The sequence below is a fragment of the Dreissena polymorpha genome, chromosome 2 (assembly GCF_020536995.1).
Source record: "Dreissena polymorpha isolate Duluth1 chromosome 2, UMN_Dpol_1.0, whole genome shotgun sequence".
Classification (NCBI taxonomy): domain Eukaryota; kingdom Metazoa; phylum Mollusca; class Bivalvia; order Myida; family Dreissenidae; genus Dreissena; species Dreissena polymorpha.
Genome location: NC_068356.1, coordinates 30,879,319 through 30,893,681, shown reverse-complemented (window position 1 = coordinate 30,893,681; position 14,363 = coordinate 30,879,319). Strand labels below are relative to the sequence as shown.

At 32.8% G+C, this 14,363-nt stretch overlaps 1 protein-coding gene across 1 annotated transcript in view; it reads left to right on the top strand.

The window, feature by feature from the left end:
* The window catches only part of LOC127866457 (protein bicaudal C homolog 1-A-like), a 72,532-nt gene that overhangs the window by 4,764 nt on the left and 53,405 nt on the right, over positions 1 to 14,363 (top strand). Inside the window, exon 2 of the mRNA XM_052406975.1 lies at positions 12,866 to 12,912. Coding sequence (XP_052262935.1) covers positions 12,866 to 12,912 — 47 coding nt within the window. The remainder of the gene's footprint in view (positions 1 to 12,865; positions 12,913 to 14,363) is intronic.

The window sequence follows — 14,363 nt, the reverse complement described above, 5'->3', positions numbered from 1 at the left end:
GTAATGCATTTATGTCTTGTATTGTATATTGGAGAAATTTACCCTGGTAATTGAAATGTACCAATTTGTAAAAATTATGAATATTTCAAATAATAATGGAATTGTAAATCATTAATAGTACTATTAAGTTTTTAAACTGTCTTAGAATGTTCTAATACAATAATTATTTAATATTATATAGTTATATTAAAAACTAATGAGAGACCTATATTTTTACATGTGTTGACACTTTTTGGACACAGCTAGCTATACATGTATTTTCAACAATTTTATTGCTTTATAGAGTCCAGTGTTTGTGACACATTTATTATTTTATAAATAGATCTTCAGGGTCTGTAAGAAATATTTTACATGGCAGGCGAGAGAAGTGTACATCAATTAATCTTTATAATAAATGAAAGCCATCGGTAGATCTGTGGATAATGGCACAAGCTAATAATGTGTACAAGACTACAAAAAGTGTGCATTATGTAGGTTTCCACAGTTCTTGCTCTTTTACAGTAGTACAGCATTACCTCATCTAGAGGTTCCAGTTTCTGAAGATCTCTGTATGAAAAATTCCCCATAATAGAAATGCAGAAGAATACAGCCATCTGCTAATTCTGGTTTAAAAAAAATTCATTTGGCTGTGTGGTTTTGTGGTCTAAGATCAGTCAGTATGTTTTAGTTCACTGAGAGATTTGGTTCCAGCACACAACATCTGCCGACAAGTCCTGGATCTAGGTTCGAGATCAGTAGGTACAGTCTACTGGGTAAACTTGGCCCAATGCATGTTTGTAAAGTGTCATCCCAGAGTAGCCGGTGGAGTCTGCCTAGGGTTAATCAGGGACAACACTTTTATGCTTTTATGGTATTTTTGTTTTAAAGGAAGTCTTATTTTATCAAAAATACAGTTCATGTGGAAACTGTGGTCCCTGATTAATCAAGGAGAACTTTACTCACATGCATTAAGCGCAGTTTTCCCATAACAAGGTTCAGTTGGTACAGTGTACCACTCACAATGTACTTCACAGTGCTTGGACCCCCATATTGTGCTGTCAAGACTGTGTCTGATAGTGAGTGACTCTGCCATACACTTGCTGATTTAAAGATTTAAATTCTACTTGTGCTGAACATTATCAAGATATTTTCTTGTTATGTAAATGAGTTGATGACCATTTTCAATTTAAGAGTAAAACTAAGACAAACTCATTTTGATAATCTTTTATTTTGTGTTCACAGAGCAGACAAAGTGCTGCAATTTAAGTTTGTAAGTAAATACAATTAAATTTTGTAAATAAATACACTAAAGTTTCGAAAATAAATACAAGTACATTTTTTAAATAAATACAATCAAATTTTGTCACTAAATAAATCAAACTTTGTAAATAAGTTTTATCACATTTTGTGAACAAATACAATCAAAGCTCGTTAATAAATACAATTAATTTGTTTGAATATTAAACTGCAATCAATTAAAAAGAACAGTTCTAGTCAGTGAAAATAAGAGTTTATATATATACTATTATAGAATGTTCCCATGTTGAAATTGAATATATAGTAGATAACATGTGTAGAAATATGGCGCATTTAAGTGTCCAAATAATGAAGTACCATAATAATGAACTTTTGTCTGTAGAAAACATGACCCAAGGCTCAAATGGAATTAGTGCCATTAGGTGTACAGTTTAAATTTAGAACCACTTTAAATGAGATAATTCCTTTTTATGCATTTGAAGATTTTCGAAGTATGAGTGATCAGCAGGACTGATTGCTTTTCAAAAGAAAGTAAAGACCACAATGTTCTGAAAGTGTCAAATAACATATTTACCAATGACAGGTTAGAGAAAAGCATTTCTTAATGTGATCAATTGAATTGTTGATTTAGTGATAAAGGCATAATATTTGTGACCCGAACACCCTGTTTTCTGAGGCATAATGTTTTCATTTATCTGCCACTGTCCCAATATTGTGAAGATATCTTGAGTAAAATTTATCAAAAAAGAATGTAAACACATTTGATTGAGTGTTCAGCATTATGTTATAATGGGGTATTGAATAACATTATTTCTAGAGTGTTTTGAAATTCAACTATAATAAAATGTCTAAATAGAATATTTCATGTTCTGATCAAATAACATTGAAATCAGAGCAGTATTTTCACTGGAATCTCCACCATTGTTTTGAAATTCTCTAAAAACATTTTTTAAGCAAACAAGTATTGCGTCATGTATCATGAATTCATGATAACTCTTAGATTTAAATGTTGTAGTGCTGATTTGTAAGATATGTTATTAGCTGTTTTGGGCTTAAAGAACAATACGTTATGGCAAAAATGATATTTTATAAATTTACAATAAAACCAGTACAATCATGTGTGTTGTTCTGAGAAGTTGAAACAGTCTCGTTTATCGAGAGAACCAAAATTGAATTATGCAAAGTCTTATAACACCATACTAGCATAAATATGTAAAAATGTGTGCTACATGTAAAATCCCACTGGATCGAGGTTTGAATGGAAAAATGTATGTTTAATATTTGTTTGTGTTTTCTTAAGGAAGTCATCAAAATATCATAATAATTTCTAGATAAATATTCTCTGATTATCAGATTCTTTGATACATTGAATATGCATCGTTATATTATAATTTATATCTTCATTTAGGGGAAATATTGTTGATATGATAAGCTGCATGAACTGTACATAGTAAAGTATATAATTTTACAAAACTTATTAAATATGAATGTGCTTACTCAAAAACTTAATAAAACTCTTTCTATATAGCATTGTTCCGTACTTTGGTCACATTTGTGTAAAAGGAAGCATTAAATTTAAGTAAATAAATAAAATAACACAACAAGCAAAAACCCTTTAAAAAACAGTCTGCCAGAAATTTCTTCTGTCATTAATTTTGTACGCAATAATGAATGTAATGTACTTACTTTAACATCATTCAAAGTTTAATGGAATAAAAATGCACTTTGATGCTTTTTTTCTAATGTACGCATTTTCTCCAATTCTTTGACATTCCTTTTATTAATTTGAAATTTTCTCCTCAGATCCAACCTTATAAAACTGCTTACTCAATTTATCACTGATTTTATCTTTCAAGTAATACTGATCATTTCGTATCAATGCCATTTCTCTTTTATAAAAAAATGAATAAAGATAAGTATAATTTTCAGGTTGTTTTGTGCAATTTCAAGATGAATGCCGATTTGCAATTGAACATTTTTGCAACAGAAGAAATTAATGAGACAATCTAAGGTTTAGCTTCTGTCACAGAAAGAATTTTACTGTTCAAACAGCACCTCAGCAGTGCATGATGTAGTGAAAAAAGGGGTTTTAGCTGACATTCATTAACATAATACAATACTTAATTTTGCCAAGATTCGTTTTCTTTTACTTTACAATTATCAATTGATGTACTATAACCCGGTCCTATTTACTACCGATTATATTTTATTTATTACTCAGGATCTTTTGGATATTTTAGGATATCTTGATGTTTACTTCGTGTGTTTAATGTTATTCATGAAATGTTATTTCCATTTCGGCGTTAAGCACTAATTATTAAATAGATATATATTTATATTTCTTGCCTGATGGTTTGATGATAATAATTCAATACAAACGATCTTGCCAAGGCAGTTCAATTTTATTTCTGTAAAGCGAGACAAAGCAATATTATAATATTTTCAAATAATATACATGTGAATCTACATGCACAGTTTATAATAGCATGTCATATAGCATTTGAAATAAAATACTTCTACAGTTATGTTCAGAAACATAGGATTTCAATAACTAACAATAATAAGCCTACATTTTAATATTTGTTATATCAGTTTGCAGTCCAGTTATTATAAATTCTACACAATTCTTTACATACCGTATAATCCTGTAGAGTTCACAATATGACATTATTAACTATAACAATAACATCCAAATACAACTAAAATTTGTAATTAACTATAGATTACCGCACTTAGTAAAATAATACAAACAACAAATTTATCCAAAATGTAAATAATTATGAGAATCATACCTGTAAAGCGAGACAGAAAATACGGTTTGCGCGAAGCTTTAATATTGATAATAGGGGTGTGATTTTGATCGTGATTGGTCGGCTATCTTCGGACTTTCCGTAAGATAGTTTTCCACAAAAGTGCTAACTGGTATTCATCGGTTTCTCCTTTTTTGGTAAGTTCCTAAGTATGTTTTTCTGGTGAATCAGTGACCAATTAACTGGTATTAATAGAATTTTAGAATTTCTAGGTGCTGAATAAGTGACCTGCGATCAGTTTGCGTACTGTTTTTCCAACCCTGATTTATATTTTTGGAACTGGGGATATGTGTTTTGTTGAACCAAATTCTCTTATATTTATAGGTCTTTAACCTCAACCGAAATATATGTTTTGTTTCGTTTTTGTCAATAAGAATTTGCTTGCGAAGTATTTTCTTGCTGTAGGTAAAGACAGGTGTAAAACATGTACTTATTTCTTTTGTTCTAGGTAACCATATGCTATTCTTATATGATTATAATATATGATAATTATATCTAATATAAAAATGAAAATTACATTTAATAAAATAAAATTAATAATTAATGTATATTAATCCATGAAGTCAGTGTTTTGTTTTTAAAGGGATTACAGTACATTCATTTTAGTTGATCTACCGCTGCATGGTTTTTAGCTCACCTGTCACGAAGTGACATGGTGAGCTTATGTGACCATGTGATGTCCGGCGTCCGTTGTGTGTGCGTGCGTGTGTGCGTGCGTGTGTGCGCCCGTCAACAATTTGTTTGTGTAGACAGTAGAGGTCACAGTTTTCATTCAATTTTTATGAAATTTGGTCAGAATGTTTATCTTGATGAAATCTGGGTTGGGATTGTATTTGGGTCATCTGGGGTCAAAAACTAGGTCACATAATAGGTCAAATTATAGAAAAACCTTGTGTAGACAATAAAGGTCGCAGTTTTCATCCAATCTTTATGAAATTTGGTCAGAATGTTTATCTTGATGAAATCTGGGTTGGGATTGTATTTGGGTCATCTGGGGTCAAAAACTAGGTCAAATAATAGAAAAACCTTGTGAAGACAATAGAGGTCGCAGTTTTCATCCAATCTTTATGAAATTTGGTCAGAATGTTTATCTTGATGAAATCTGGCTTGGGAATGTATTTTGGTCATCTGGGGTCAAAAACAAGGTCACTAGGTCAAAAACTAGGTCAAATAATAGAAAAACCTTGGGTGGACAATAGAGGTCGCAGCTTTCATCCAATCTTTATGAAATTTTGTCAGAATGTTTATCTTGATAAAATCTGGGTTGGGATTGTATTTGGGTCATCTGGGGTCAAAAACTAGGTCAATAGGTCAAAAACTAGGTCAAATAATAGAAAAACCTTGTGTAGACAATAGAGGTCGCAGCTTTCGTCCAATCTTTATAAAATTTGGTCAGAATGTTTATCTTGATAAAATCTGGCTTGGGAATGTATTTGGGTCATCTGGGGTCAAAAACTAGGTCACTAGGTCAAAAACAAGGTCAAATAATAGAAAAACCTTGTGTAGACAATAGAGGTTGCAGTTTTCATCCAATCTTTATGAAATTTGGTCAGAATGTTAATCTTGATGACATCTGGGTTGGGATTGTATTTGGGTCTTCTGAGGTCAAAAACTATGTCACTAGGTCAAATAATAGGAAAACCGTCAACAATTTGTTTGTGTAGACAGTAGAGGTCACAGTTTTCATCCAATCTTTATGAAATTTGGTCAGAATGTTTGTCATGATGAAATCTGGGTTGGGAGTGTATTTGGGTCATCTTGGGTCAAAAACTAGGTCACTAAGTCAAATAATAGAAAAACCTTGTGTAGACAATAGAGGTCACAGTTTTCATCCAATCTTCATGAAATTTGGTCAGAATGTTTGTCTTGATGAAATCTGGGTTGGGATTGTATTTGGGTCACCTGGGGTCAAAAACTAGGTCAATGGGTCAAATATTAGAAAAACCTTGTGTAGACAATAGAGGTAACAGTTTTCATTCAATCTTTATGAAATTTGGTCAGAATGTTTATCTTGATGAAAACTGGGTTGGGATTGTATTGGTTAGTCAGGTGAGCAATTCAGGGCCATCATTGCTCTCTTGTTAAATTCATTCAATAAAAAATTGAAAAAAGGTATCTGTAATAAATCTCCCTGGTGGCCTTACATTTCCAAGGGAGGGTGCTTATTAGGGGTAAAAATAATGGCATAATGTTGATGCATAACTCTTAAAGAAATAGTTTGACTGATTGGCGCATTTACATAACATTTCAGTCAAAAATTTACCTCACCATGTATTGCATTGTTGCATTAATCAAACAAAAGCATTAATTTCAATGTATTTTTGAAAAAAAATGCTGGGGGTCATTTATAAGAGTTGGGGGCTTTTTTAATATTTGAGAAAATACAGTATGTGGGATTTACATGAATCTAACTGGAAATAATGATGGAATGTCAAGTTTAATTAATTTTTTAATTTTTATGGGATCTGCTTCCCAACCTCTTTAAAAACATTTTATTTTGGAATCATACGCTGTGACGACCACAATCAATTATAAACAAAACAACAACACTATTTGTACTAAAAATATTTTTATGGAATTTGAAAATTGTTTTTGCAGTTTAAACATTGCTTCATTCCCAAAACATACTTTATTAAACTGTTAAACTATTAAACTTTATTAAACAGAAAATATCTGTCAGGTGTAAGACAGTTTTCTTAAGACCGATTGTAATTAAAGCAGTCCTAAATAGTTCGTTTATGACACTAGTATAGGTTGTTGACATTTTTATTAATTTGGCACCGAAACTGGGAATATTTTACTATTTAAATGTCTTTTGTTAGTTTTGTTAGTCCTTACTCACCTGTGTAAAATGATCTTTGAAATGTTGGCAAATTAGGCTAATATTTTAAACAATACTCTCTATTCTTGGAGCCATTTCAGAGAGACGTTGTCTATTTGTACCATTGTGGGGACAGATGCTATCACCTAGGTCTTGAATGAGCTTTAACTTCATCTGGCAGACATAAAACAAAGCATGTCTATTCAGGCAGTACATTTTTTGAGTCCTCTTATTATACACCAAAAATTGCTGGTGGTTTCTTTGACAGGTTTTGTCAACCTTTTAATATTTTTTTTTATATATTAAAAACATACCCAATTAGAGATCAGGATTTTCTGATATCATTTTTTGCACATGTATTAACATAGCCTTCAGGTCATTTGGCATCAATTGGGAAATCAACATTAAATCATTTGTGTTCACTGTTTTACCAATTCACAATAAGTTCCACATTAATGCATTTATTACTTTATAACAGGAGCAAAATATTAATAAATACACTACATGCACAGTTTTGCTAATTGGTAATGTCTTGTAAATACATTTGCAATTCCATATGATATGTTATCTGATTTTCACAGTAAGATATTCTGGATAAGAAAACATCACAGTTTGAAGTTAATGTAGACAAAGCAACAATTTAGCTTTGGGAAAAGTTTAAATCCTCAAAAACAAATAAATATGAAGAAGTTTTATTCTTTGTTGTATAGTGTAAATAAAATATAGCACTTCTGTTTGTAACACTATATATGTGTCTCCTGCATAGTTGAATAATATTGCTTTGACATAGATACTTACCTGAACCTGTAATCATTTGTCAGTGTCTTACAATAGGAAATGCATTTGAAAGTTGTCCAAGGCAAATTGGTACAAAATGATATTGACAAAGCCTGTAAATACTGCTAATTGACAGTGCTGTAATTTAAGCTTGACCTCACAAGTGACGTATTGTGGCCATGAAATGTCATAATAAACAGATTTGATAGGTGATTTAATTGATTGTAAGGTTATTGTGCAACTGTATTGAAAGCATTTCACTTTGGGTATGTGTTGATATCAAAATCTGTTACAAAATGATAAGCAACCTAAAAACTTATGCCTTTCTGTCTTTTATACTCTGTGCAAATACAACTGGCAGTGCAAATAACGTGAATGACTGGTACTGGTAGAGACTTGCAGTCTAAAATTGTAAGACTGTAATACTGTGGCAAACACATACATGTACATTGACACACAAGTTTGTAGCACTTTTATCATTACAACCTATGTCAACAACAATGACCAACCAAATTTATTGGCACATTTTTGTCACATTAAAGCTGGATACGAAACTGCAATTAAATTCTTAAGAATGTGAGTTTCTAAGTAGGTTTTGTGCCTATTTTAATAATGTGGTTGGAAAGTCAATATTTACCCTGTAGATACCTTTAGGTTTCACTGAGGTTACTTATTTTTAATGTATATGGAGTTGGTGTAGACAAAAATTTGTTTGATAGATAATGTATGAGTTTTTAATGATTTTGGCATTTGTTTGGTTAATCCTTGGTCACAATGGCTTTATACCTAACAGATTAAGAAGATATTCAGGCTAACATTGTGCCAAAAAGGCTGCTACTTCGTTAACAACAATTGGGGGTGGGGTAAACTGTGACAAGACTTAGATTATGAGAGATTTGAGGTTGAATACATTGCAATTATTAATAAAGATTAACAGGTGATTTTTTTTTTCATTTAAGCAGTGCATTTCCTATTTCTTTATGCTTGCACTACAATATTATTGCAAATCATCATGTTTTTGCATTGTTGGACAATGGTAACATTTCCCCTTCCTGTAAGTTATGAGATTTTCGAAAACATGGAAGTTCGAAACTTTTCATTTTCTTTAGTTTACACAACACTGACAATTATTTATTAATAAGTTCTATAGATATGATATTTCCAAAAGTATGTGCCCTTTACATGGCTTTACAATTTACCAAAAAAAACGGGATAGTTTCAATATTGCAACAATCATATTTAAGTTGTTGAAAGTCATGAGATAGTTTAGTGTTACTAAAAAACAGTAGTTGAAACATTTACTAATCAAGCTATCTTAGCAACAAATGGAGTATAAGTTTTGTTTGGAACATGTGTTCCTTCAAATTTGATAATAAAGGGTTTCCAATATTACACCATAATAACACCAGAGCCTGGTTTTATTAGCCTTATCTTCACCCCTTTGCCGAGAAATTGGTTCCTCAAGACTTGTGGTTAAGCCTCTGTGTTTACTGGTATGTCATGATTGAGTCATTGCAGCCCATAATTTTCAGACTCTTCATTTTAGCACAGAGGTAAGGTTTTAACCCATCTAGAAAAAAGGCCTTGGCAAACAGCGTAGACCCAGATGAGACGCCACATGATGCGGTGTCTCATCAGGGTCTGCGCTGTTTGCTTAAAGGAATTTCTGTAAGAAATATTCTAAATATAGAAATAAATTTACTAGACATCCCTAATTTTGGAAATAAATTGATCCAATTTAGAATGATGAGAGATCACAAGGCATAAATGGTTTAAAACAGTAATATCTAAGATCCTTATAGACTTGAGTCCCACTCTTTGAAAACAGGGCTGTAAGTGTCACCCTAGATTAGCCTTTGCAGTCCACACAGCAAGTACAAAATGTTCTGCTTAGACTGGGGTTTCATTTAGAAGAGACTTTGTTTTAATGCAAACATTCAATGGAGGGGGAATGTTAAGTTGCTGATTAGCCCGTGAATACTGCAGAGGCTCATTTTGGACACTACTTTACGCAAATGCATGAAGCCTAGTTTTTATGTCCCCCACTATATTAGTGGGGAACATATTGTTTTTGCCCTGTCTGTTGGTTGGTCTGTTGGTTGGTTTGCGCCAACTTTAACATTTTGCAATAACTTTTGCTATATTGAATATAGCAACTTGATATTTGGCATGCATGTGTATCTCATGGAGCTGCACATTTTGAATGGTGAAAGGTCAAGGTTATCCTTCAAGGTCAGAGGTCAAATATATGTGGCCAAAATCGCTCATTTTATGAATACTTTTGCAATAGTGAAGATAGCAACTTGATATTTGGCATGCATGTGTATCTCATGGAGCTGCACATTTTGAGTGGTGAAAGGTCAAGGTCATCCTTCAAGGTCAGAGGTCAAATATATGTGGCCCAAATCGCTTATTTTATGAATACTTTTGCAATATTGAAGATAGAAACTTGATATTTGGCATGCATGTGTAACTTATGGAGCTGCACATTTTGAGTGGTGAAAGGTCAAGGTCATCCTTCAAGTCAGAGGTCAAATATATGTGGCCCAAATCGCTTATTTTATGAATACTTTTGCAATATTGAATATAGCAACTTGATATTTGGCATGCATGTGTATCTCATGGAGCTGCACATTTTGAGTGGTGAAAGGTCAAGGTCATCCCTCTAGGTCAGATATATGGGTCAAAATTGCTCATGTAATGTAACTACTGCAATATTGAAGCTAGCAATTTTATATTTGACATGCATGTGTATCTCATTGAGCTGCACATTTTGAGTGGTGAAGGGTCAAGGTCAAGGTCATCCTTCAAGGTCAAACGTCATATAGGGGGACATTGTGTTTCACAAACACATCTTGTTTCCCAGAGCAAGGGCAAATAATTGTTCCTGTGACAGTAAACCTTTTTGAACATTATCTACTGCATTTTAAGTCACTATAATCTGTCTCACTATGTTATGGTTAGTATACATTCTGCATTATTTATGAAGGTATCTCTTGAAAATTGACAAGCATACATGATAAGTTATTTAATTACTAGATGATGTCGAACTTATTTTACTTGCTTATTTTTTATTCACCATATAGCAATTTTGTAATTTAGTTTATAGCATGTATCTTTATCGTTTAAACATTAAATATAATGAATTATGGTACATCTTTTGTTATGTAACTTATGTAGATCATGACTGTGTTGATAAAATTAGAAAACAGAAAAAAAGAATAATAAGTTAAATAAACCAGATATCATAGAATCACATGAGAGTATACATGACAGAGTTTTGAAACAATGCTTCAAATACATCAGCATAACAAATATCATACAATCTTATATATAAGTTTATCAGTTAAAATTTAATGATGTTCTTGTTGATGTAGGTTTGGATGCCCATTAATCTAAGTGATCAAGCACATTTATTGCATGGTAAAAGCCCATTTGTTATGATAAAGAATACTTAGAGGTAAATGTGGTAATTGTTGTTAAAGTACATATGCATTAAATTACAAGTGCCACCTCACGCATTTCCCTCCCAACCAGTTGGTTTCTAAATTTTCTTTTATTTTGGCATATTTATTGCAAATCTGAGAAATTCTGAAAATTAATTATAATTATATTTTCATTTTTAGCGAGGCTGTTTTCGGAGGAAACCCGAGCTATTGTCATAGCCAACTCGTCCGCTGTCTGCTGTAGGCGTCGTGCTAAAACCTTAACATTGGCTCTAAAATCAAAGTGCTTCCACCTACAACTTTGAAACTTCATATGTAGATGCACCTTGATGAGTTCTACATGCCACACCCATTTTTGGGTCGCTAGGTCAAAGGTCAAGGTCACTGTGACCTCTAATATCAAACTTTAACATAGGCTCTAAAATCAAAGTGCTTCCACCTACAACTTTGAAACTTCATATGAAGATGCACCTTGATAAGTTCTACAAGCCACAATCAATTTTTGGGTCACTTGGTCAAAGGTCAAGGTCACTGTGACCTCTAATATAAAACTTTAACATAGGCTCTAAAATCAAAGTGCTTCCACCTACAACTTTAAAACTTCGAATGTAGTTGCACCTTGATGAGTTCTACATGCCACACCCATTTTTGGGTCACTGCGTCAAAGGTCAAGGTCACTGTGACCTCTAATTTAAAACTTTAACAAAAACCTTAACATTGCCTCTAAAATCAAAGTGCTTCCACCTACAACTTTGAAACTTCATATGAAGATGCACCTTGATGAGTTCTACATGCCACACCTATTTTTGGTCACTAGGTCAAAGGTCAAGGTCACTGTGACCAAAAAAAAAAAATCAAAAAAAATCTGACAAACTTTCGCAGCCGAGCGTGGCCCCGATATGCGATGCTCTTATTGATTATCATAGCAGATTGTGCAATGTTTTTGTATTAGGTTTGCAATACTTGTTCTAAAGGGAAACACCTTTTTCCTAGCTCAAATGTCAAGGTCACACAAACAGGTCAGTGGTCAAATATTTGTAAAAAACAGCTGTTATGGACTTCACCTTCATCATTTATATGGTGCTTTAATTTGACAAAAATAAAATCACTGTTGAGCCATGTCCCTCACTGATAGGTCAAGGTCACTGTGTTGAGCCATGTCCCTCACTGATAGGTCCAGGTCACTGTGTTTAGCCATGTCCCTTACTGATAGGTCAAGGTCACTGTGTTGAGCCACGTCCCTCACTGATAGGTCAATGTCACTGTGTTGAGCCATGTTCCTCAATGATTGGTCAAGGTCACAATGTTTAGCCATATCCCTCACTGATAGGTCAAGGTCAACTGTGTGCAGCTGTTTCTGTGAGACTTTATGAATATGGAACATGCTCTGTGAAAAGAGGGTTTAATGCATGCATGTATAGTGACAGCCCTGATTAGCCTGAGTGGACTGCACAGGCTAATCAGGGACAACACTTAACGCACACGCACAAAGTTTATAATTAGCAAAAATTAAGTTTAGGCAGCAAGTGTCTTCCCTGATTAGCCTGTGCAAACTGCTCAGGAAAATCTGGGAGGACACTTTACTCACATGAATTAAACCACCTTTTCACAGTGCTCATAACAATTCCTGGACTTCTAAACATATCATAAATTTGTAGACGTTAACTGCTTGGTTATATTTAAAGCAAATGCCTTTCCAAGGAATTATGAGATTATGTATTTTTATGGAACATGACATCCTCAGATGTTTAATTTCACTCTGTTTATATTTTCAGGTAACTGGGAAAGGCAAGATGAGGCTGCAGAAGACTTTTTTCAACGGGTGAGTCCATCAGTTTTTAATTATCCCATTTATGCCTAGCGTCTAAAAAAAGGCATTGGCAAACAGCGTAGACCCAGATGAGATGCCGCATGATGCGGCGTCTCATCAGGGTCTACGCTGTTTGCTTAAAGGAATTTCTGAAATAAATATTCTAAATATAGAAATAAATATACTAGACATACCTAATTTTGGAAATAAATTGATCCAATTTTGGAGGATAGGAGAGTCTACTAGGCATAAATGGGTTAATAATAGTAAAGCTCAAAAAATTATCGCAATTGATGTTAGTTGATCTCAACACAGAGATGATGGTAGGAGTAAGTTGATCTCAAAGAGTAGATTGATACAAAAAAGTAATTTGATGCCAAACATAAGTTTATTTTATACAAATGATTGCAAATGTCCTCAAACTAACTCAACAGTAGTTTGATCTTAGTGTCTGGAGAAGTTTGAGTGTACTTAAAAAGGGATTTAAATCCTTGACCTGCCATCTTGAAATCCTGTCTAATACAACTTAAGGTTGTTGTTTTTTTCTGATGCAAAATAAATTCGATTTAAAGGGTATCATTTAAATGTTTTCTTACTGCAAAAGAACCTTTGAAGTCGCTGCTTATATCTAAATGACAATAATTGTTTGGACATTTGTATATAATGAAACTTGTAACTGACAAGTTTTATCAGTAAGTTTTTTTGTTGCCATTTTCAAAGTGCAATGTATGAGAGCCAAAAAGATTCTTTTGTAAGCTTTTTCAGTAGTGGCAACACATAAAGCAGGGGGCAAGTAGCACTGTCAGTCTATGGATCATGCTTGCTGTTCGTAATGTTATCATATGAGTCTTGTTCTGTGAAAATGGGGTTTAAAACAGGCTAATCAGGGACGACACTTTCTGCTTTTATGACATTTTTCGTTTAAATGAAGTCTCTTCTTAGCAAAAATCTAATTAAGGCGGAAATTGTCATCCCTGATTAGCCTGTGCAGACTGCACAGGCTAATCTGGAACAACACTTTACGCACATGCATTATGCCCAGTTTTCTCAGAACAAGACTCATATTTTTATGAGGTGCAAAAGTACAATCTAAGAAGATACAATTGTGAATTTTTGCATAATGACCTATCTAAACGGATCTGCAGACTTTGGGTTGGAAATTGTTCTTACTTCTTAGTATTTTATTTGTTTCATTTAAGGTGTATACAATTAATTAGTTATTAATAAAGATATAATTAAAGACATTAATATTATATTCATGATTAAAGATTATTGTATCTTTTGCTTGTTTTTTATGCGTAAAAGTGAAAAATCAATTTTACTGCATATTGTCTGTGCTTTTACTCATTAAGGCAATATGTTGCTTAATTTATAATTATTGTACTAGTAGCTATTTATTATTTAAAGCATTGAAAATGCATTTGTCTACAAAACACCACAAATCATAGTGGGTTATAATTATT